General features: G+C 38.2%; 1 protein-coding gene across 1 annotated transcript; it reads left to right on the top strand.

The window, feature by feature from the left end:
- The first annotated feature begins 9,974 nt into the window (after positions 1-9,974).
- LOC141901969 (forkhead box protein F1-like) lies at positions 9,975-18,654 on the top strand. Its single transcript, XM_074789581.1, has 2 exons — positions 9,975-11,205; positions 17,860-18,654. Exons 1-2 carry the CDS (start codon positions 10,137-10,139, stop codon positions 17,991-17,993), a joined length of 1,203 nt encoding a protein of 400 aa, XP_074645682.1. The 5' UTR covers positions 9,975-10,136; the 3' UTR covers positions 17,994-18,654.
- The last annotated feature ends 3,956 nt before the right edge of the window (positions 18,655-22,610 follow it).

Below are 22,610 nucleotides of genomic sequence, written 5' to 3' on the forward strand. Positions count from 1 at the left end.
TTCTTTAAACTTATCTAGAAAGATTTTTATATTTTTGTTAAGTACATAATCTGTGTATAGTTGCTTTTTGTCAAATGTGGTTTATTCTATTCTTCGTGTTATGATTACAGATGATTAATACTTGTCGTTGTCCCTCTGTATACCTCTCGTTGAGGTAATTGATTGTAAATTTATTCCACTCGTTATCTTTAGATTGCAAAATTTTCCCATTTTGATTTGGAAGTTCAAGATTTGCTAAGGTGAACAATTTGTTAAGGTGAACAAGCTAGACTTCTCATTTCGTTCCCATTTCAAACGCATTGACATACTTTTTTGGGACACTGGTGGTGAAAGCATTAAGTTTTATTTTACTACAATTTATTTCTCACACGCTTGATACTCGATGGGTTGCGTTTGATATGAAACCACATAATCCCACTTGTCTTTGTGGGAAACTTTTTTGAATGATACTTATTAAAACATGCTTTCTCAATCTGTAAAAATATCTGAGACACTTTGGAGTGGGAGATAACAAGTTGACATAAATGACGAAAGTGGGTTCAATCGGGTTCGCTTTGATACACGAGTATGACACTTGTTTAATGCTCATTGAAAATATACAAAATCCACCTTCAGCCACGACCACACGAGCGTTTTTGGCCCGTGTCAAATTTGCCTGGAAAAACCGTTCACACGGGTGTCAGATGGACCCGTACCTGTTTGGCCCGACCAAACGTCGGACCAGGCCCAGCCAAATGTTACTACGGGCTGAATTGTGTGTGAATCGCTACTGGTTCCAGAAGTGGCCCACTTGCTCACTGCACTTTGTTTAAGTATTGTTTAGTACGAGTACGCGCTCTCTGATTGGGCACCGGCCAAATTGATCTTGGGCCTGATCCGTGCCAATTTGATTCAGGCCAAATCTTATCCATGTGATCGCGGCTTTCATGAAACAGCAGGAATCAAATAAGTATATAGTAAGCTACGCACAGTTTGTAACATCGATCGGATGATGGATGTCATACATCCGTTTTTTCCGAGTTTCTGGAAATCTTATCTCGTGACTCTCAAATTGTTAGATAACACCACTCCGTCCATCGCGTCGAATAAGATGTATCATAGAAGTGAATGGATGTATGAAAGAAAGCTCTCAAGTTTATTCATGACATGCTCTTCATTTATTCATTAGGAGTGAATCACAAACAATTAGATGGTGACGTCAGCGACCTCTATCGTATACATCAGTTTTTTGAACTCACAACAATTTGAATCCCGATCGGCAAACCTAAGACAATCCTAAGACTTTCGAAATTTATCTTCATTAATCTCACTAATAGTGATTCAAATCTCGTTGCCATGCTGTCGACGATCGGATCATTTTTGCAGGAGAACAGTTCGTGAAACATACATCAGAAAGAAGAAGCCGATTATCGAAGAGAACTTATATCAGTTGTTCAAACTGTCACATATGTATACACAAAACTTAAGTTGTGTAACTCAGTGTTTATGCAACACCGAAACTGATATGAATTATACCTTGTTTTATTGATGGTTTTGCCGTTTGTCTTGTCAAGTTGTTGGCCATTGCACGACCAGTCATAATTCTCAAATCTGAACTTTTAGCCCCTTTGGTTGTTGTAATATCGAGCTCCAAAAAACCTCGAGAAATTATCAGGGAATAGTAATAAATCATATAAACGTATTCCTGTTAAAAACTATGCCAGGATACAGGATTCTGCTACCCATATTGCAAGTCCATCCAATCGTTTCTTTCTCATCAGAGGATTTCTTATCTTTGACGTTGGACCATGGAACTTCGTTTTAGAATCCATGGTTAGACTGTCTATTTCGCGATCAAAAATTATGAAACATGTCGAGGTGATGAGAGAAAGACAGTTGTCGAAATATCACACCAACCAAATAAAGACAATAACTGGTCAAACGTCTAAACTACTGATTACTGAGAAAGATCTTATCGGCATCATTTCATCGGTGCATGGTCGAAATAAATCTCGAAGGTGGTCCGATACACTTCACGCACGCGTCAATGAAAATTAGTTCGGAAGTAAATTGTTTATCAAACGAATCAAGTTGAAACAACGTTCGGCAATTTTCGATCCAGATGTATCACACCTCCGCAGGTGATCGAATACGAACTATCACAGAAACCACAAACAAATCTAACGGGACAATGCGACTGCGTTCGTGTATCGATTTCAATTGTATATAAAAATTACATTCACCCTCCAGCGTCAGCATCGAAAAACTATACCACCCATAATGAAGCACCCTCATCGTAGTAATTCCCGCGTTTAGATCGAGGGCACGGACTGTTTTCAGCTAAACAACATACAAATTCTTTATCCTTGGTTCGAAATCGACAGTCTTCATTTTCGGTTTAAACTTCGAAGTTGTTTTCACAGGCTGATTAACTAAAATAACCTCTCTTTTGTAGAGACCCACACCAAAAAACAAGCAGTGACTGCGGCATATACAGTGATACGATTTCAATAGTTATTGACAGTCAGCGTCACCCCGTCTTTCATTGTAAAGCTGCAGAATCGAAGGTTATGTGGGGCCTCTCTTCAAGAATCTGAGGTTTATGTGGATTATTTCTCTCCAAGTTTGAAATTCCGACATGGCACGTATTTACTACGATGATGATCATATCTCGTATTTCCTGTTTATCAATATTTTGGCGCTTTAACACAATACGTAATAGCGAAACCATAAATGACTGAGTATACACACTCAGTCGACATTGTTTGTAAATTATGGATGCATATTTTTCTGATAATAATCGCTTCGTAAGAGCAGAAATTGCTATAGACAGTACGTTGTAAGAGCCTAGGGGTTTAACTCTTTCAGTCGAAACCGGATCAGGATCGAATCCGTGTAGCAGACTCGTGGAAAAATACGTGGTATTCTTTCTTTGTTTGAAAGTTATCATCGATAATGAAAATTACAGTTATTTTGGAAACAATTATTTGTATTGATACACCTTGATCAGGTATTGAGAAAAAAGACATAGAAGATAACGTCTTAATTCATGTTATGTTAGCAAATCAATTTCGAGAATAGGGTAAATTTTGCAGAAGTTTCGGATGTATTTCGTAGAAATTTCTTCCCAGAACCCGCGAGCCATGCAGTATTTAGATTTATGCTTTCGTGTTAATTTCGGTTTGACAAGCTGCATATGTATATGCTTGCGTGAATAATTGCACTCTTATTCCCAGGCCCGGACAATTTTGCTAGGAGATCAAGAACCCCTCTTGAACAATCTGCAGATGATTGCTAATAAATTTCGCATTAAACGAGTTAATAATCTTCTAAATCGGAAGTCAGGGGCATTGTTCCGTTTTTATTTCAATGTGGCTTAACAAATAAAAATCTACATTGCTAATGGGGATTATAATTCATTTTGATGTTGTATTTATACAATAATTTCGAATTTTACGTTCTTATTTTTGGAAAATAAAGTTACAATCGATCATATTGTCGTGATTTATGTGTGGCGCATACTTCGTTTACGACGGGGATGATCGATGCGCGTAAAATTCAAACCCAAACAATGATTTTTTAGATATTTTTACAGTGTCGCACGGACGAAAAAAGTCACTCGAAATATATAAGACGTGATAAAAAGGGTGGAAATTATATAGCATTTGGGCTGTAAACATATTTGCAGCAAATTATGCTGGTGTTGTGTGTTTGAAGCGAGGTGTGAGGTAGCTGACAATCATGCCGAAAAGTGTGAATGCGCATGCGCAACACTGGCGCCAAAATACCAGACGATTATTTAGTAAAATTGACATACCAATATATGTATATATATACATGTATATCGAGAAGTATTTTTGGTTTTTTTTTGGTTTTTATATACTTTCTGATTAGAACAGGCAAAACTTGGACTAATAGCAGCATCTAACTAAATCGGAACTCTCAACCTTATTGATATTTCTGTTTGATGACGGACACGATATTTCCTTTCACATATCCCTTAGAGAAGTCTACTTTACTTCCAGAAGGGTTAATATTACAAAAAACAACTCGCTTATTAATTCTGCTGGAAGTTTATGTACCTGGTTTGTATATGATAATCCAGTTGGCGGTTATGTTTTCTGGGTAGATTTGCGCTGTCAGTTAGGTAAATTATAGCTTTGTGTTCGCCTATTGTTTAGACTAGACTCGCAGTTACATTGTGTCCAGTTGCTGCATCTTTTCAGAAAAAAAATACATTTTTTACCAGCTCCAGTTTCCAGCTCGCTAACAAATATCACTCCCGACTGTATACGAATAACCATAAACAGTAACGAATAGTAAACGATAGCTTCCCGCTCGAGGAACTATTTCCAAAATTTGGGTCCTATTTACCTGTGATGAATATAACTTGACGTCAGAGTATGCTTGTATTAGTAAAATATGAATAAGTTAGATATGAAAATATATACGAAATTGCCGACAGTGTCTTAGTCAAACACCTGGATCCAGTTCCACAGTTCTGATTTAAATTTAACCCTAGAGTTAAAACTTTGAAAATGAACTGATGTTAACTCAGAGTTAACTCTAACTCACAACTGTGGAACCGGGCCCCGGTATTTCTCATATTGATTGATTGACGGCTAATCTTGGAGTCTGAGCCCGTCGGCTAAACTCGCCGACGTTTCGGTCATACCTGGACAAGTTCCCACTTTCGATAAACGCTCTCCGAAAAGCATGATATCCACTAAATCAACTGACAAATTTATAATTGAGAGCTAAGAGCGTTTTATCGCTTAGTAAAATACGCGTCATGCGTCTGTAGATCATCAGTTTTATTAATACTGAAAAATCTACGCCTAATCAACTAGCGATTTTGCGATATTCGATAAAAACGACGCCAAATGAATTTTCCCGGTTTCAGAGATTTGCTTACCGAAAAAGTGAAAAGACGTTTCGAGAGATTACCATCGATTTTGAACAACATATACGCAGATTTAATGCAGTGCGGGATTCCAGGATCAACCAAAAATATATCTTTATGTGTTATGATGTTATGCATGTGCTTTTTGTGAATTCGTTTTTATCGCACAAAGGAAAGAATATCAACCAAATCTTCTGATCAAATCTTCTGATCAAAACCATGCTGGACATAAGTCGAAAACATGGATGGCAAATAATCTCTGATCGTAGCTAATCTACGGGGCCATTGTGCCTTGATTTATCAGAAAAATTAAACATTTCAATGAAATGTTCCACGGTAACAGCACCTTGGTTGTTATTGCCTTGCGTTCAGTGATTTTCCACTTGTGAGACGCTGAAAGGAACACTGTTTCCTCTTCAAGATGATGACCGTTTTGTTTATCACGTGAACTTCAGAGTTACAGGTGTAAAATGCCGAACAACGTCAGCATTTATAAACTCGCAAGCCCTCCGGTTATCACCAATAATCACTGGCCATGATTTGGCCACGCTTCCACGAGTCTGACTTGCTCGCAGAATAAACGATGAATAAACAAATTCGTCTTTAATGTTTCTGCCATAGTTTGTGGCTTTTCCCGTTACTTCGTATCGGTAGATCGATCGTTTCTTCGATTATGTTAATTTTTCATCATCTAATTACTAGAATTATCATATAGATCTGGATTTTCGTTAAGACGTTTTATCAAATCAACTCACTTTTACAAAATGCATGATCCATCAGGTGTGGCGAATCTGACATTTGTTAGCCTAGTGAATATATATTAGCAAAAGTGTAGTATATGAGGTAATCCTAATCACTTAATCCAATATCTCAACACCTGTAAAAAGAAGGCACTGATGCAAGAATATCCGTAAGCACATTCAGAGGCGTAAGAACATTTTTCGAATCTTGATTATAATCGCACCGTTGAGGAGTTTTTCACATATAAATCCTTTGGAAGTACGATGCTTTTCCTTCGAAACCGCCAAAGATAATGAGGTCCTGGAATGATACTATCCACTATTTAATTCCCACTTTCTTCCATTGTGTACTAACAAAATATCTTAAGACTAAACATGGTGCAAATATTTTTGAGTCGAAAGCTTCGAAATCGTACGACCTTCCCTGTATGATTTACCAAACAATTTATAAATTCTTTCCATACGAATAAACCAAGTTTCATGCCGAGATATAATCAATTTACGCAATCAGTGCCAAGAGTAAATGGAATTTTTTATAAAACAGTTTAGATTGCTACATATATATGTATATATGAAGGTGTTTTAACGCCGGTTCTCCATCACATACCCTGACAGCAAAGTTATTACAATTTAACGATTTATCCTCCTGGATATTGTAATGTCGGTGAGGTTATTATAACTTCGCCTATTTAAAAAAATGGTGAATACGAAAAGGTTTAAAAAGTCGTCATCGGACTGTTGATTTCTGTAGATCGTCTTTGCAAAAACCCAGTCATTCTTCTAATCCGATAGTTTTTCATGTTGAAAATTATTTTTTCCGGATAAACACACATTTTTTACCCGGAAATACAACTCTCATTTTCGCAACAAAATTTTTTGCAACACTTGAAAACGCATCGGTAAACAATGCAGAATATAATTTGTATCTTCCTCCCGTAGGAAAGCAAAATAATCAGAAGTTTATCATTTGACCCCACACACGAAGATTGAAGTGCTGGACCTAAAAGTCCTTAGAAGTTGCCACCGCTCAGATTCATTATTCGTATTCAAAGGAATTGAAAATCATACCGTCTAAAATATCTTTAACATTTTAATGATGATCATCCTAAACTTTTTATCATGGGAAATGTATGATTATTCATGATTATTATGAATCGGAAGAAAGCTTGGAGACGGACGATTTCTGGACGAATAGATCGACAAAGGGCCGAATCCAACACAACAGTTGCTGCGTTGTTGTTGATGTTGTTGTGTGAGTTTTTCGCACTGTAGGCCGAGGTAGTGGTGACATCGCTCGGCAGCTGTCTTCACTTGATTCAGACGCCGTTACTACGTAGAAACCGATCGCTAACTTCTTTTCACGGCCCGGTTTGCTTCACGAATCAAGGACAGCAATAGTTTGTTGCAATAGATTATGTAACAATGGGCCAGCGAAACCGCTAAAAACTTTTTGAGATGGGGTACTTTTTTCGATTTTACGTAGCTGAAAGACTTTTTTCTAAGGATCTAAATCTAAATCTTTTGTTATGCACAAAATTCATTAGGATTTGAAAGGCCTTTGCGATGCCGGGTGGAATATGAAATAAGATCAAAAATAGATATGCAGAAGTTATGAACAGCTGAAATTGTATTCCTTTGAGTTATCAGAGATTAAAGGATATTTTCGTCTTTAAAAACGCTGCAGTGCAGTCTCTCTGAAGTGCAATGACTTTGAAGACAGCGGTGGCTACAGTTTTAGACGTTTCAACGTCTGTTTTATTACTAAACCCATACCACCCGTGTTTCCTCGGAGCACAAAACTCGAGACAAATTTTCGTAAGGTGCATTCATTTACAGATTTTCTTTTCGTCATATTGAATAAAATTTTTTTTTTTGTAAAATCGCGATATGTTGATGGAGCACGTGCGATTAAATTGTCGGCGCGTACCGGTGATGCGTGTTCCAGATGCGAAAAGTAACAATGACGCAATTCACGAACAGACGAACTATTGTTTGTAAATAGCCAATAGCATCTAAATACAGGTGCATATCATCATAGGTAAAAATGCGCAGACTATCTAATTAATCTGAAGAAACGTCGGCCGAAAATTTTCATGAATTCGTGCACGTTATTTTTAACGAACGATGTCTTCCTGATGTTCGTATAAGCAGCAATTAAACCGTCTCACCCATGTAGGTTATTATTATGTGAATCGATTGAAATTACGAAACGAACAAATCAGAAGTTATGAACATTCTTGATCAAACCCTAGCCCGATTCGAACGTATAATTACAACAAATATTCCCAAAGGTTATTTGACAACACGATACAGAGCGAGTGGAATAGAACGCTAATATATTCGCAATAACTTAATAACTTTATGATAATCAATATTCATATTTATTCTAGGTATATACGTGTATCAATTTTATATCTTATATCTTCAACAGTAGATATTTTATCAGTGCCGGACTGGTCAGTGTCAGTGCCTATAAAAACACATGTACTCTTCCTTTCACCCTCTTTCATCTGGACATTCAAATCTACCCTCGTTCTAAACTACCTCCCAAAATACAGCAAGAAATTCATTCAATTGTACCTTGCTTTAGAATATGCTACGAAATACCTTGTTCTCACGGCTTAGTCGAAGTTCGCTTATCAGGTGTTATTTAACAGGCAAGGAAGTGTGGATAACGTTACCTACTTAAACGACTCATCATCGAATTAATCTAATTTATGATGAGAGATGGTACCTTTCATTTTCGTACAGAAATCTGACTCAACTCCAGAAGTTCATAAAAAACCCCCATTAACTGTCTTAATCGAAGGTGTTTTGACACCGCGGCTCTACAATCGACAATAACGCTCATTCACAAAGTATTAATTGTTTATATGCACTGTGAGCTCGGTCGCTTTGTGCGATTTTCCTAAACCCCGATAAGCCATTATCGCAACGGATTGGCATTAATATCGGCAGGTTGAAATAAATAACTGATATCTTTTGTTGTTGTTAGGCGAACTTTTAATGTGCTTTTCCATTGCTAGATGGCGCTGAACAACAAAATTTTGTTTGAGATTTTCGGATATTTTAAGCCAGAGGAACCGCAGTAATTTCATGCAATTTCAATAAATGATATTATTCGTATAGCGCTAGAGACTTGGATTTCTTTTTTCATTCAACCGGTTCATTACTCATCTGCCGCAACTATAGAGCAATTAAACTATAATTGGCCATGAAGCCCATCACTCGCAGATGCTACAATAGAATGTCAACAATTTCCGAACTGAAGATCTTTGCAATTGATAACCGACTGATAAATGCCGACTTATCAGTCGGGTAAACCACCTGACAGCACAGTGTGTGGCCCGTATGCGTCGAGATCTTTGTTTACTTGTATTTTTGGTCGTGCATGGAATATATGTCACTCGACATTATAAAGAAGGAACGTGCCGTACGGAACCTCGGGTAAAATACAGATGATCGACCCAATATGATGGACCGGGTCTTATCGAAGTAGCAAATTCTACTCCTCCTTCAATATGCTGATGATTTTCTTTCATTTTTCATGAATGTGGCTTGAATACTTGAAATGCAAAATGCTGAAATATTTATGGTAGCTCAACAACCTTGAATTATGTTCTAAATAAGGCAAATATCAAAATCGTTGAATGAAATACCCTTTTAGTGAAAAGCATTATATTGTTAAAAGTTTTTCAATGAATGGGGATGGCTCCGATTATATCAGATATGTTCTTCCAAATATTAACGGAGGTTACTCAAAATTCTCTCAGCGACGATATTTTGCTCATAAGTTACGAGGTTTTTTAATTTGATATTACAACATGCAACAATATTTGCTATTGTTTAATAAATACACGCATTACTCGGTGGATGGCTTCACTTCGGTAATTTCGGTGGCGTTAAGACAAAAACAAACACTTTCCAACGGAGTAAGGACCGCACTGGTACAGATAAATAAATATAATTTTGGATGCACAGAACGTTAGGTAGTCTTTGAACCGATGACGCTTAAATTGTGGGAGGTGCTTGAGGATGTTGATGGAGGTGCCTGCTGTATCTGGCCTCTCACATTTGATGTGAAGGGGTGCAGGGGTTGTGAAATAACGCCAATTCCGATCATATTTCCTCCAATCGTTGGCAATTAGCGTCTCGAGCTAAAGTAGTACTATACGAAGGCTGGTCGAATTACAAAGCGCTAATAATCTGCTGGGATTTCCCTTCCTCCTCCAACAGCTGTGAGCTACCCACCCGCGCCGTCGAATGGTGCGTCCCAGATGCAACAGATAACCTCAACTGAGTAAAGTTTCAAGTTTTGGATGAGAAGTGGTCTTTATTCTGAAAGCATCCATCAGCGCAGCAAGTTCAACTTTATCTTCCAAGTCGTGCACAACTCAATTAACGCTACAGTTATTCCGTGAGTCAGTCACTCGCACACGCTGAGATTTCGTTCGCAAGTTTTACTGCTAACATTCTACAATTCATTAATCGAATTCGCTTAAATATAGCGTTTAATGGCGCTATTAACTCGACCGAATATTGGTATGGACGCTGCAACAATCATAAAAATGGAATCGCTACCTTTGAGAGCTGGATTGGAACATCATCAACTTGATACGATACCGCCATTGACACCGAAATTGGAACCGATGAGTGACGCTTCCGACGACGAGCGACCAAAATCAACCGCAGCTACTGAAGATGATAATTCGGCAGCGGAAGGTTCCGACAGCGACCAGAAAAATGGCAAAAAATCATCAGCAAACCGTCGCCAAGAAAAACCGCCGTATTCATATATCGCTTTGATCGTGATGGCCATTCAGGCGTCGCCGACAAAAAGATGCACACTCAGCGAAATCTATCAGTTTCTTCAACAACGTTTTCCATTTTTCCGCGGTTCTTACCAAGGGTGGAAAAACTCTGTCAGGCATAATCTGTCATTGAACGAATGCTTCATCAAATTGCCAAAAGGACTCGGACGCCCGGGGAAGGGACATTACTGGACGATCGATCCAGCGGCCGAATTCATGTTCGAGGAAGGTTCGTTCAGGCGTCGACCGCGTGGATTCCGTAGAAAATGTCAAACCATGAAACCTTTCGGAATGCTGAACAATTTTGCTGGATCTCATCCGATGCTCGGGCCTCATTACGCGGAACACTTACACCAGACCGGTGCTATGGGTTACGGAGGACAAAGCTACGACATGAACAACATGATGAACATGTACGGTGGTCAACAGACTGTGCCGGCTAGTTACGGCACCGCAATGGGTGGACACTACCCAACCCCGACTAGTATGAACGTTATGGGGGACTATACCAGCAGTATGACTATGTCCATACCGACGACGACCATTCCGACTCATCCATACACTGACCGGGATCCCCAAACCGGTGGATGGATGTCAACGATGAATCCTAATCGTTATAAACAGCAGCCGCTCAGTCCGACCGGTAGCACGGGTTCGATGCAGAGTCTATCACCGAGCAGTCACGGTAGCACCGCCGAACATAATAGTCCATATGCTGCCCTACAAAACGCACTCACAGATACTCAACCTATGGACCTGGCAGCCGCTTCCGGTAAGCATGTCTTTGATAATGATATTAATCAAAAATGATAAATTTTTTTTTGGAAAACATATAGTTTTACGAAGCAAAAGCTTTAATTAATCGAATTTTTCATCGTTGACCTAATTCGCTAGTCCTGCTCAAAATATCGTTGAAATCGTTATGGCCCCGGTGATGTCTGATGAGAATTTGCATTCTTTTTAAAGTACATCGATGTACGCATTGGGTATAAACGGATGAAAATCGTTGATTGATTTGAACTGATGTTTTATGCCTCCATCCGCCGCTTTCCTTGATCCGTAAACCTATAGCAGCTGCTTGAGAACGGATGGTCAGTTTTATAATGGCCTGTTTTATCCCGCTTAACTCGATATGACAGGTTTCGGTCAGTTTACCCGCTGTGTTCTCGTTTTTACGCTGTCCTATGATCATCGGCGATTCGCTTTCCTATCAAAATATAATTGTTGCTACAATGAAATACTTCAAATACGCCGAGGCTTGTGGCGCATATTTTCCTGTACCACAATATACGGCCTATTACGAACCAAATGTAACTTCTATCGCGACCCCTGACTGGGACTTTATCAATATTGAAGCCGTGAAATGCTTTTTATCACTGCGTGTGTTCCAATGCGAGATACCAGCTAACAAAATGAAAAAGTAATACAATATATTTTCGAAGCATTTCTTTTCGAGCTTTTTCGTTTCATTCCAACAGAATTTTTGTTGTTTTACATGATGAAATTACAGTCTATATTTAGTGAAAAACAACGACGATCATTGCAATAATTTCAATTAAAAGTTAATCAAGGTGGGTAGTGGGATCTGGTTTTTATCCATTTGTGTTTGTGATTGAAATGCAATAGCTCGGCACGCGTTCTAGTAAGTTAATTGAAATTCTACTCTTCAGTTTGCGTAACAAATTAATTAATTAACCGTGTAGCGGTTACTTCGAAGCGCTAATTGAACATAGCCAGAACAGAGCTCCACGTAGATAGATTATCGCGCACCAGGGAATGGCTGCTAAATCCTCCCGCCAAAGTCAATTAACTGAACGTTTGAAAAGAGCACCAGACGTAGATTTTAACATATCAATCTCGTCCGTCCCCGATACGATTTTTCACCTTGATGAAAAGGGGATAGGGGCCTCTGTTACATCATCACTTCTTTAACCATCTGTGACTGGATAGTTTGAGATCAATCCGAAATTTCCAGTTAACAAATAAATACTCCAAATTCGGTCATTTAAAATCTATTCATCTGCCGAACGTTGAAAAGCAGACGTTAGCGATATTGGATTCTGCTCGCACAAAAATCCACATCAAATAAAAGAATGATTTCATATTTCAAGTTCTTGCTCGTCAAATCTTAAGAAATGTGAAGTAACTTGTATATTTGTAGCTCGGGGCGAATCTAACACGTTCTCACTCGAAACGGCGGTGCTTTTTGCGCCTGGCAACTACCGTATCGGTATCACTGCATCTTGTCGCGGCAGGATAAGAATGATGCTACTTATCATCTCCATAAAGCAGGGACCGAGCGCTGTTTCGCCTCCGAACCCATCAGCGGCAAAGCTTATCTCTTGTAAAAATTGATAAGACGAAAACAAGCTCTCAAAACATGACATTCTATTCCATTCGTACAGGTCTTATCGTTCGGAATTTATCAGACGGGGGCTTTTTGAAAGTGTTTCGAGGCTCATTGGTTTATTTTAACCGGAGGAGTTGAATTGTTGGGGTCATTTTAGATTCAATATCAGTTTCACGGTTTATACTTTTTTCAGACGCTGATAATAATGAATAATCATCTTCGCTCTTTACATCGCGCTTTAGATAATTTTTTCAATCTTACAGATCTTTGGATCGGTGAAATTCAAGTTTTATTCTATGTATTATCTCCGTTAGATAGCGGCATGGATTTCTTCTTTTTATTTTCTAATGGAGGTCTCTTTGCTTTGATATCTTTCCTTCTATAAAATACGTCATTATTTGACGTTTTTCTTAAAACGAAATACTTTAAAGATTCTTGAGCCGCATATTTCATGGAGACGATGACACTGTAAAAGCATTCTTAAAACAGTTTGTTTCTATGTTGAAACGTCATAAATCGGCGCAGAACATGAACATCGCGCATAATCCTCTATCGGTTGTCAACCTTCTAAATAATAGATCACCTGTTATTTGTTGTGTAACAATTGTTTACAAAAACATCGGAAATTTTGAGTGTTCGTGCGGACAAGCGTCAGAGCCTGAGTAAACATTTTCATTTCCATACATCCATACATTTAATAGTGCTCTTCACCCTTTTTCGCGAAGAGGGAAACTACTAAAGATGGGCTCTTGAGGTCACAGCGCGGCAGGGAACAAGATTTCGCGTATATCCTGATGTCCTCTAAGCCGCCGATAAGGGGATTATAGTACACTCACTAAATCCTGTTGCCAACGACCCGGTATCGGCCCCGCGAATGAAGAAAATAGGTCGTTTTTTGCAAGAAATTGTTGGCAGCAAATAAGAATATATCTTCTTGAACTGCGGTTTAATCACCTCCAACCTTTGGGGATTAAATGGAAAACATATTTCACTAAAATGATGGGAAGCTATCAGTTCAAGTATGAATGAATGAATTCCATTTACAGAATGTATCCACATTTTAGAGAAATCCAAGATAAGCATATTAATATCATAAAAATAAACCGTAAATTTAAAAAAGAGAAATTCTAAATGGGACCTATGTTCTTAAGTAATGCCCAGAGAGACGGCTAAGAATGGTGACTAAACGGGTCATTCATAATATCACTAAGTTAACAACGATAAGCTTAACAAAACTAAGATTCGTATCACCTATGTTTGGAAAAAAATACTCTTAAATTTCCATTTTTCAGTCACCAAAAGTCAACGGTTTATTTAAGAATACAGGATACGGGAAAACTGGGCCGAGTGCCATCAAAGTTAAGACGCAGTTAATCATTAACCTAATAATTACCTTGAAAATGGACCTTATGGAAATATGATCTGATTGGAGAAGGCTCGCAGCCAGTGTTCCGCTTGACTGTACTTCCGTGTAGATGTCATCGCATTGCGTAATAACATCGGTTTGAATTTCGCGAGTTAATATTGTTAATTTCTGAAACTACTCAGATTTCTTGCTACGATTGGTAAATCGTCGAAGCAAATCAGTGTTTATTTGATAAACTGCACCGTACGAAAAATCATAAAATGCTAGATACGAGGCACCGCTGTCCACATTTCGGCGAGGCTTGTTTCGTATATTCTGGAATATTATTAGGATAAGCTTAGTTGTTAAATCTAATGTTTTCGTCCTTTCAATTTGTCGTTTATTCGGTAATTCAAGGGTCCGCTGTTTTTGATGGTTGGCTTGGCTCCAGTATCCCCGGATTTTTCAAGTTATTCACTTTTCTCCGGATTTCCGGGTTTCTCCTATTCAACAATTAGTTTTTATTGTTTAGTTGTTCTGTTATGTATTGTTAGATGGAAGTGTTATATTTTGAAGCTGTTTTAGTCAAAGTCAGGTGCTCCTCGTGTTGGCCTCTGCACTTGGGTAATGGTAGATATGCAGGTAAAACTGATGGATGAGGGTCAGCTGCCTCGCTGGATCTGGTACTGAGTTAGACAGCCGCTACTGCAGGCACGATCCCTTCTCCCTAGTGGTACTTGCTCTCACCGTGGGATCGACGAAAATGCATTATAGGTTGTTGAGCGCATGGTTTTCTGATTTCATACCCTGACGGTAATAAGGCCGCTGACTACAAACAGAATACTTCTCTGCTCCATGGACTCATGAAATTCTCTGCGTTTTACGGACCATGTTTGTTCAAAGTATATATTTCTTTCGATGGAGAAATATCAAAAGGTTCTGAGTTTTTAGAAAGCGAATATTCAAATAACTTGTAATTGTAAATTTCTAGAATTATTCTAGTCGAGTGGCTATTTTAGTTTTGACGTAATGAGGTTTTAAGCCTATTTTCTGATGTTCTATTGTTTTTCAAAAAATTCTCAGTGTTTCAAAATTATTTGCAACCACAATATCATTTCTTCTCCACAAAATTCGTCAACAATGGTGCGATAATATATCTAGAATGATCGCGCGTAAATTTGGCGCGTCTGTTTCCTGGTGTTTTTATGAAAATATTAACGGAAACTCCCCGAGACGTTGAGCTTGTATGACCACACATACATCTGCTTCGAACAAATCTGTGCACTAGTTCCTTTACCTTGTGGCTGCTGAGTCCGTAGATTCTCCTATTTTCATAGGTGTTATCAACTACGATTCTTCTCGGAAACTAGCGCACGTAATCCCCCTCCACAGCCACGTTGGCGAATACCTCACAACAGTCCGTGGGGACTTTCAGACTTTTACTCCAGTTATATAAAATTCTTCTCTACGGTTTTACCATTGTTTCATTCAAACACACTTCGCCGCACCAAACCTCATTGCGATGATGTAAAATATCAGCGAGTTTGAGTGGTAAAATCGCTGCCTCTAACTTTTCCCTCCAGAACATATCGAGTTCGTTCATTTTCTGTCAAATTTCTTTCCGAAATTTCGATCAGGGACTTTGCCTCTTTTGAATATAAAAGTCTACTTGACTAGCCGCAGTGAAAAAGGATGTTGTAATTTTGGGAATAATCTTTTTGCGATATTCAAGCCGAACTCAAAATGCCCGATGTAATTATCTAAAAAGAACTTTTAATACCGCAAGGCAGCATGGCATTGGAAGCACCTGATCCACTCGAATTAGCGGTACTTTTGTTATTGTGGCCCCTTTTCTCATCTAAGAGCGTGTAGTAAATATTTGTACACAGATTCGCCGGGGTGTTTACGTTTCAAACTGAGGCAGCGCGTGGTAGCCGGTAAATAATGACTTCAACTTTCAGTCTCGGCTAGTCGAAACATTTTGTTTGAAAGCTTCTAATTTGTAGGTAATTTTGCAAAAGCTGCCGATCGCTCGCGGGCAAAATGGCCATCTCCCATTCACCGATATGAGTCCGGTAGCTACATTTCAAAAATAGAATTTTAAAGTCCCGTTTTAATGCTTCTTTCAATTTCTTTCTAAAATGTAGCGGCTTTGCTTTCTCAGTTTTATCATAGGTCACTCCTATGCGGGACATTGAGCAATTTGGGGAATGCAATCGCAACAGCTGATGGACAACGATTCTGACATTGATTGACCAACTAATGAACACACGCTTGTAATAACTCAGATCGTTAATCATTAAAACCCCACAACATGATGTACTATACTCTCCGATAATCCTTGTACAGACCATTAGCTTCCGACAGCGCTGACCATTCAGAGACGTAGGCTCAGATATCGAGAACTCTGAAAAATTTTACTGTAAAATTCGCTTCAAGTAAATACAACGTTTGACGCTGTTCAATTTTCTTCGGAAAACGCTTTTTTGTTGTTCTAGAAATTGTTCGCCTTCCATTGTTTCAAATATATTTAGAAAATCTTCATTTAGCAGACACCGAGTTCACAGAAAAATACATATGTACGTAGGTTTTTTAGTTTGAATTTACGAAATGGGTCACCCATCAATCACCTGACGGGCGATACTAATGTTAGTTAATGTTAGTTGTTCGACAACGATTTTTACTGCATAGCAACGCATTTATCCGGAGTCAAGTGTAACATGTAGCACCCTGAGATATCTTCTTCTTTTCGCAAAGTTCATAAATCACCGTTTAAAATGATGTTAATCTGTTAGAGTGGGGGTCTATGCGGGTGGAAACGCATGACAAGGTTGACTGAGTCTGTCAGCAGACAGTCAGTCATTATCTCTAACACACCCACAGATACTTCGATGTTTTTTTATCGACTCTCTACGAGTTGAGGTCGAAGGGACTGGATCTTAGGCTGACTTGATGTGATTCATAGAGGGTGAATATTTTTTAGACAAAATTATTTGAAAAAATGTTGTCTGCTAGTTGAAAAAGCATAGATCATGAACAAAAAACTACGAAAATAGGAATTACTTCATAATTGCGGTTGTGTCAGGCTATAGTCATAGATATTCAGGTTTTTTTATCGAACCTGGGTGGGCGATGATGCATGTTTTAGCATCACTAGTGCGTTCAGCGGAGATATTCCTGGCATGTGACCCCGGTAGTTAAGCCATAAGCTTTTTAAATACTTCCTCTTTTTCTCTATCTGCACCTGTTTGAAAAACAATACCGTTTTATTTTGTGCACGATGATCTTGATAAGCATAGCAACTTTGATGACCGCGTTGAATGTATGATTCTTACGCCCTTTTGCCCGCCATAATCGGGAGGGTTTTAGGTAAAATCTTAAATCCTTGCAGTTTGACGCCTCAGTGACATGAACACGATGCTGTAAAATGCTGAACATCGCCTTCAACACATCTATGCATATGTCTTACACGAAACTGTTATCTGTAAAACCTGCTGCTCTACACCAATTTAATCACGCTTACCTTGCGGTGGACACTAGCGACTCCTATCAGCCAGCGCCTTAAACCATTTCCCGCCACTATATGATATTTTCTTACGATACAAGCTTCACGAATTTCCATAATTTCTTGTCGAACCACAGTCTACGAAATATTGATTGAATTTCCTGTTTCAGAATGTTTTTATTTATCGCTGGTGATTAAAACGTTGTTTTCAATTTATATTTTGTAGGGATGAGAATGGCTTCACAAAATATGGCGTTTGCTACCGGAGCGTACGATCGAAAACCATTTTTACCGTGCGCATCAAATACGATGAACAGTCCATTACCACATCCTGGTTACTACGAAAAATGCCCGATTTGAGAGAAGAGGCGCAGTAGAAGTAACTGTCCAACATGAGCGGACTATGGACTGACAGTGCGAGCATGGGAAGACTTCAGCAGGACTCAGATCTGACTTCACCTCTATCCAAGAGGCAATGTGCAAGATTTTTCTCGTCCCGTCCCATTACATTTACATAGAAGCTATGCAAAAATCCTTTTTAAAGCAATATTTTCGGCGGCTTTTGTACGAAGATTGGTCTGTTGATATTACAATAGGGTACGTGAGAAAAATACATTTAGTATTTAGCAATGATAATATATATGTATGATAATAGAAATATGATTAGATGATTTAGATCTCTATAGAAATGAATAAAGCAACAGATTTCTAACGTAATTTGTATTCGTAGAATATGGGAAATATCGGTTAGTTCCGATGTGGGAGAAGTCCCTTGGGTAAAATTGTTGAGCTTTTGATATATTAGATTAACCATTTTTGTAGCAACAATTTTCGAAGAAAAACCTAAATGTTTATATTATCTTTTTTCTAAATGCATCAGTGAAAAACAGATTCCGTGGGCATCACATAATATAAAACAGTATATTCGTAAACATGTATATATTTAATTGTTGATTTTTTTAACATCTAATGATTGTATTAATATTATTATGATAATATTTACACACTATGTAATTGTAAATACGGTAAATAGTAAATAAATTCATTTGGTTTATATACCAATTTGTGTACAATTGGAGTGTCGTCGTTACTTTTCCGGGTTTCCACTTTTTCAAAGGCTTCGAAAACAATTACTGTCGACTCGAATCCCCAAGAATGATCACCACGTGAATGTGACATGTGGAAAAACTACTGAAAGCTGCAAAGAGAGGACATCATTAGAATAATCATAGAGAATTAGCCGTCACATTTTGATGAAAGCTATATCCTGAAAGCCTATAGCCCCAGAAAAGCGAATTCATCAAGGTCCCAAAAGCTCATGCACCTTAAAATCAAAATCGAACTACCAAATTCAAAAGACTTAAGATTTCCTTCAGTATGAAATCCCCGACGGACAATACTTGAAAAGGGACTTCGAAAATGTAATGCAAGTCATTGGCAATGAGGAAAGATATGTGCCGAGACTATTCTTCGCAGTAATATTAGCGAGGTTTTTCCGGCGAGGACTTTTTTTTCAGCGCAAGTGAGCCAGACTATGGTATATAGACCACCCACTTAATTGACATCAGTCTACAACTCATTACCAGGTAACTATACAGGTAGGAGGGTGTAATAGATAAATTATGTTCATTACGCGAAGATAAACTGATGCGCGGCGAGATTTGCGGTATGTGTGCAAAAATTAAGCGTACTTCAGTGTGGTTAAAGGCCTGCGTTTTTCCTAATTATGATTAAAGTTCGGATGCACTAAAGAGTTTTTTAATCACTGAATTATTTATTATGATAATTAGGCAACGTATTTACAATCTCACTGTGTTGAAATGGCTGATCATTCCATAACCATTTGCTGTTCAAGTCTGGGCAGCATTCCCCAATGAAGTCACTGCGATATTTGAATATTGCTCTGAAGAATCCCATAGAACAATTTATTCTCAGAGTGTGGCCAACTTTTCTCGAATGGAGACTCACACCATGATGGTTGCATTGGGCATCAGTCTTAGATTCAATACTACTGTATCGTGATGTATTTCATTCCAAGAATATCAATCCCTATGCTGTGTGATCACAATCCTTCTTTGTCTAATAGCATTGGATTTAATTGACGAACATCACAGGATAGGGCTATCGCAGCATTGAAAAGCACAGGCCTGACCAAAAGTCTCTCATTTTACGTATAGATTTGATAATCGTCATAATTTCAACTGCCGCATCATAATCAAAGAAATGGACACCACAAATCAATCAAAGCTTGAAAAAATAGGTTCGTTAACCAAACGATTTCGATATACGTCCCGAAATCTAGAACACAACGTCGGGGAAAGGAGTCCAGAAAACCCAGCATTTAACCACCCGTGTGTCATGCTATCAGAATCTTTAATATACACATGTATTTGTATATTGAATTATTGGCCCAGTTATTCTGTTTTATAAACACATTTCGTAATTAAACAAACAGACTGCGCATCGCTGTGTTTCTGACGTGAAAAAATACGTAAATAAATATATGTCCGAGTTAATGAGAAATTACATATCAAGCAAAAGGGGAAATAAAACTAAACTCTTCGGTCGCATTGTTTGATCTTACCTGAATTTGTGGGTGTTCTTGAACGAGTTGCATTCCCGAGAAATGGTGACTTTGATTGAACACCAGTATGTCAAATACACTTCGCGATCCGTTTTATCCCAGAAGTGGCTCCCTGACATAGCATTGGGAGTTTTGTTGGCAGGGTAGATTCTGGATTCGTGTAGCTTCCTGGAAGAGCTCGTGTGGCATTTCATTAGTAAAATCTTCAAACGTTTTCCCACCATCGATCCCCCGAAAAAAATGATACTCACAATTCGTTGTTTTCATTATGAAACTTATAAAACGATAAAACCAATGTATAAGTTCTGAAGAAAGATATGCCACTTTCGGGAGTAAAAAATTGTTGACATTTGGTTTTAAGATGGCAAAGTATGTTATTCAAACAACAACCCGTGTATGCGTAAATCAGCGATAAACTTTTTCAAATATTTGTACCTCTTACTACGCTCAAATTTACAGAGTAATTGCTCGGAATATTTGAAAGCTGATTTCATCATTCATACCCTGGCATTCGGGAAGTGGAAATGAAATGGATGGCTATAGCTCTCGTAGAATACAGTAATTCGCGCGAGTAAAAGTATAAGTCCGGTGATTATTTTATTTCATCAATTGCCCCAGTAACGCAGAAGGATTAGAGGATAAAACAATCCAGAATAAGGAATTGCTGGGGAAAACAAATGTTAGAATCATGACCATGGAATATTCAAGTTTCAGTCTGGTTTGGATAAGACGGTGCGATAGCACCTCTTCTATTTTCAATGACCATGAATCTGGAATTATCGTTTGTATTGATGCGAAAAGAAGCTAATTGTACGCGATAAGTGTCGAATTACGAAATTCGTGCGAGTCCTCTTTATTAAATCCGTGATTTGTACTGACAACAAAATTAGGAGGCGCACTATGCGTGTGGTCTCCACCAATATATAGCCACTTTTTAGAACTTTCATCCCGCATTCAGTTACAACTAATGCGTTTGCGAACTGCAAACCGAGATCGTACAAGAAGCCGCTAGGTTTCGTGTGAAAAATGTGCGGGCATCCCGCCGAGTGGACAAGGGACTGATTTAATCATTACGATCTTCACAGCACAGACGGACAGAGGATGAAGATTGAATTCAACTAAAATGGTTTTTTTTTCTAAATGATGATAGAAAATTCATATCAATTATCTTAGATACGATAATAAGCGTCATTATTATCTGAATCTTATTGGAATCAGCGAATAAAGTGGTAGCTAGGAATTGATTCAGCACAATTCAGAAACGTGGTTCCACGAAAATGATTATCAAAATTACCAATGAAATGGTCCCGTGCTGTAAAAAATCGTCTCATTTCTTGTTGAGCATAACTTGATTTCGGACAGCTGTCTTCCCCAGAGATGGTCTACCTTCGGTTCCTTATGCAAATCATATTCTATTGTATATATAAGAACAGTTGTATGTTATTTCTTGTGTACACGGTTTGTATATATTACCGAGTTGCGTAAGACAGAAAAAATGAAATATTGCCCGCGTCCTACCTGTCTGCAAAATGTATACTCATTATTAGGCACCCAGTTGTTCTCACAAATTATGCTTTATCAAAGGCTACAAGTTTGGATGGGGTACGCTTTGTGAATTTAACATATTTCAGACGCTCCAGGAAAAATTGTTTATCATCATTCTTCTCAAAAATATAAAAATTTCCATGTTAAGCTCAAAGAACAGCTGGTTTGCGCTTTCAATCGCGAATTCATTTTTGACGATGAATATGCAAAATCTGAGTTTTCATGATCATAAGCAACATTTAGTTACACCACAAAAATAGACGTCAGGCTCCGTAATATCATATACAGCACGGAGAATCTTTTACCTGGTTTACTAATACGTGGTTATTTTTCCAGTGAACGTAAACGCGTTTTATGAGGCGTTAATATTTATCAATATTTCCACGCAGAGATATTCAGTAGAATACAACTCCCACTTGCCACGCTGTGGGTCTCAGGTTTTCGACAATGTTTGGTAAATAGCCGATATATGTAATATATCTTACAATAAACACACACGCTGTATATGAGAGAACAATATATACTTGTTAAGATTATCATATCATATCAGGGAGGTGCGAAAATCTTCAGCAACAATAATCAATGATACAAGATCTTTAAAAGTTTGCGTTCTATTCAGAAGTTATGTAAATTCATTCCAATGATTGAAAAAATCTCCCATCCAACGCTCATCTATAACGAAGAATCCGTGAACTAACAAAGCTCAATGAATTCATGAAATCAGCAAATGTGCAAGCTGTTGATTTCTGATTTCCACAATTTTATCAAGCGCTTTTTAAAAAGGGTGATTTGATTTCTCGTCCAGTGCTGTACTGTAATCCAACGCGTTATTTTGGCCGCAAAAGAAA

This window comes from Tubulanus polymorphus, chromosome 3 (assembly GCF_964204645.1).
Source record: "Tubulanus polymorphus chromosome 3, tnTubPoly1.2, whole genome shotgun sequence".
In the NCBI taxonomy this organism is placed as follows: domain Eukaryota; kingdom Metazoa; phylum Nemertea; class Palaeonemertea; order Tubulaniformes; family Tubulanidae; genus Tubulanus; species Tubulanus polymorphus.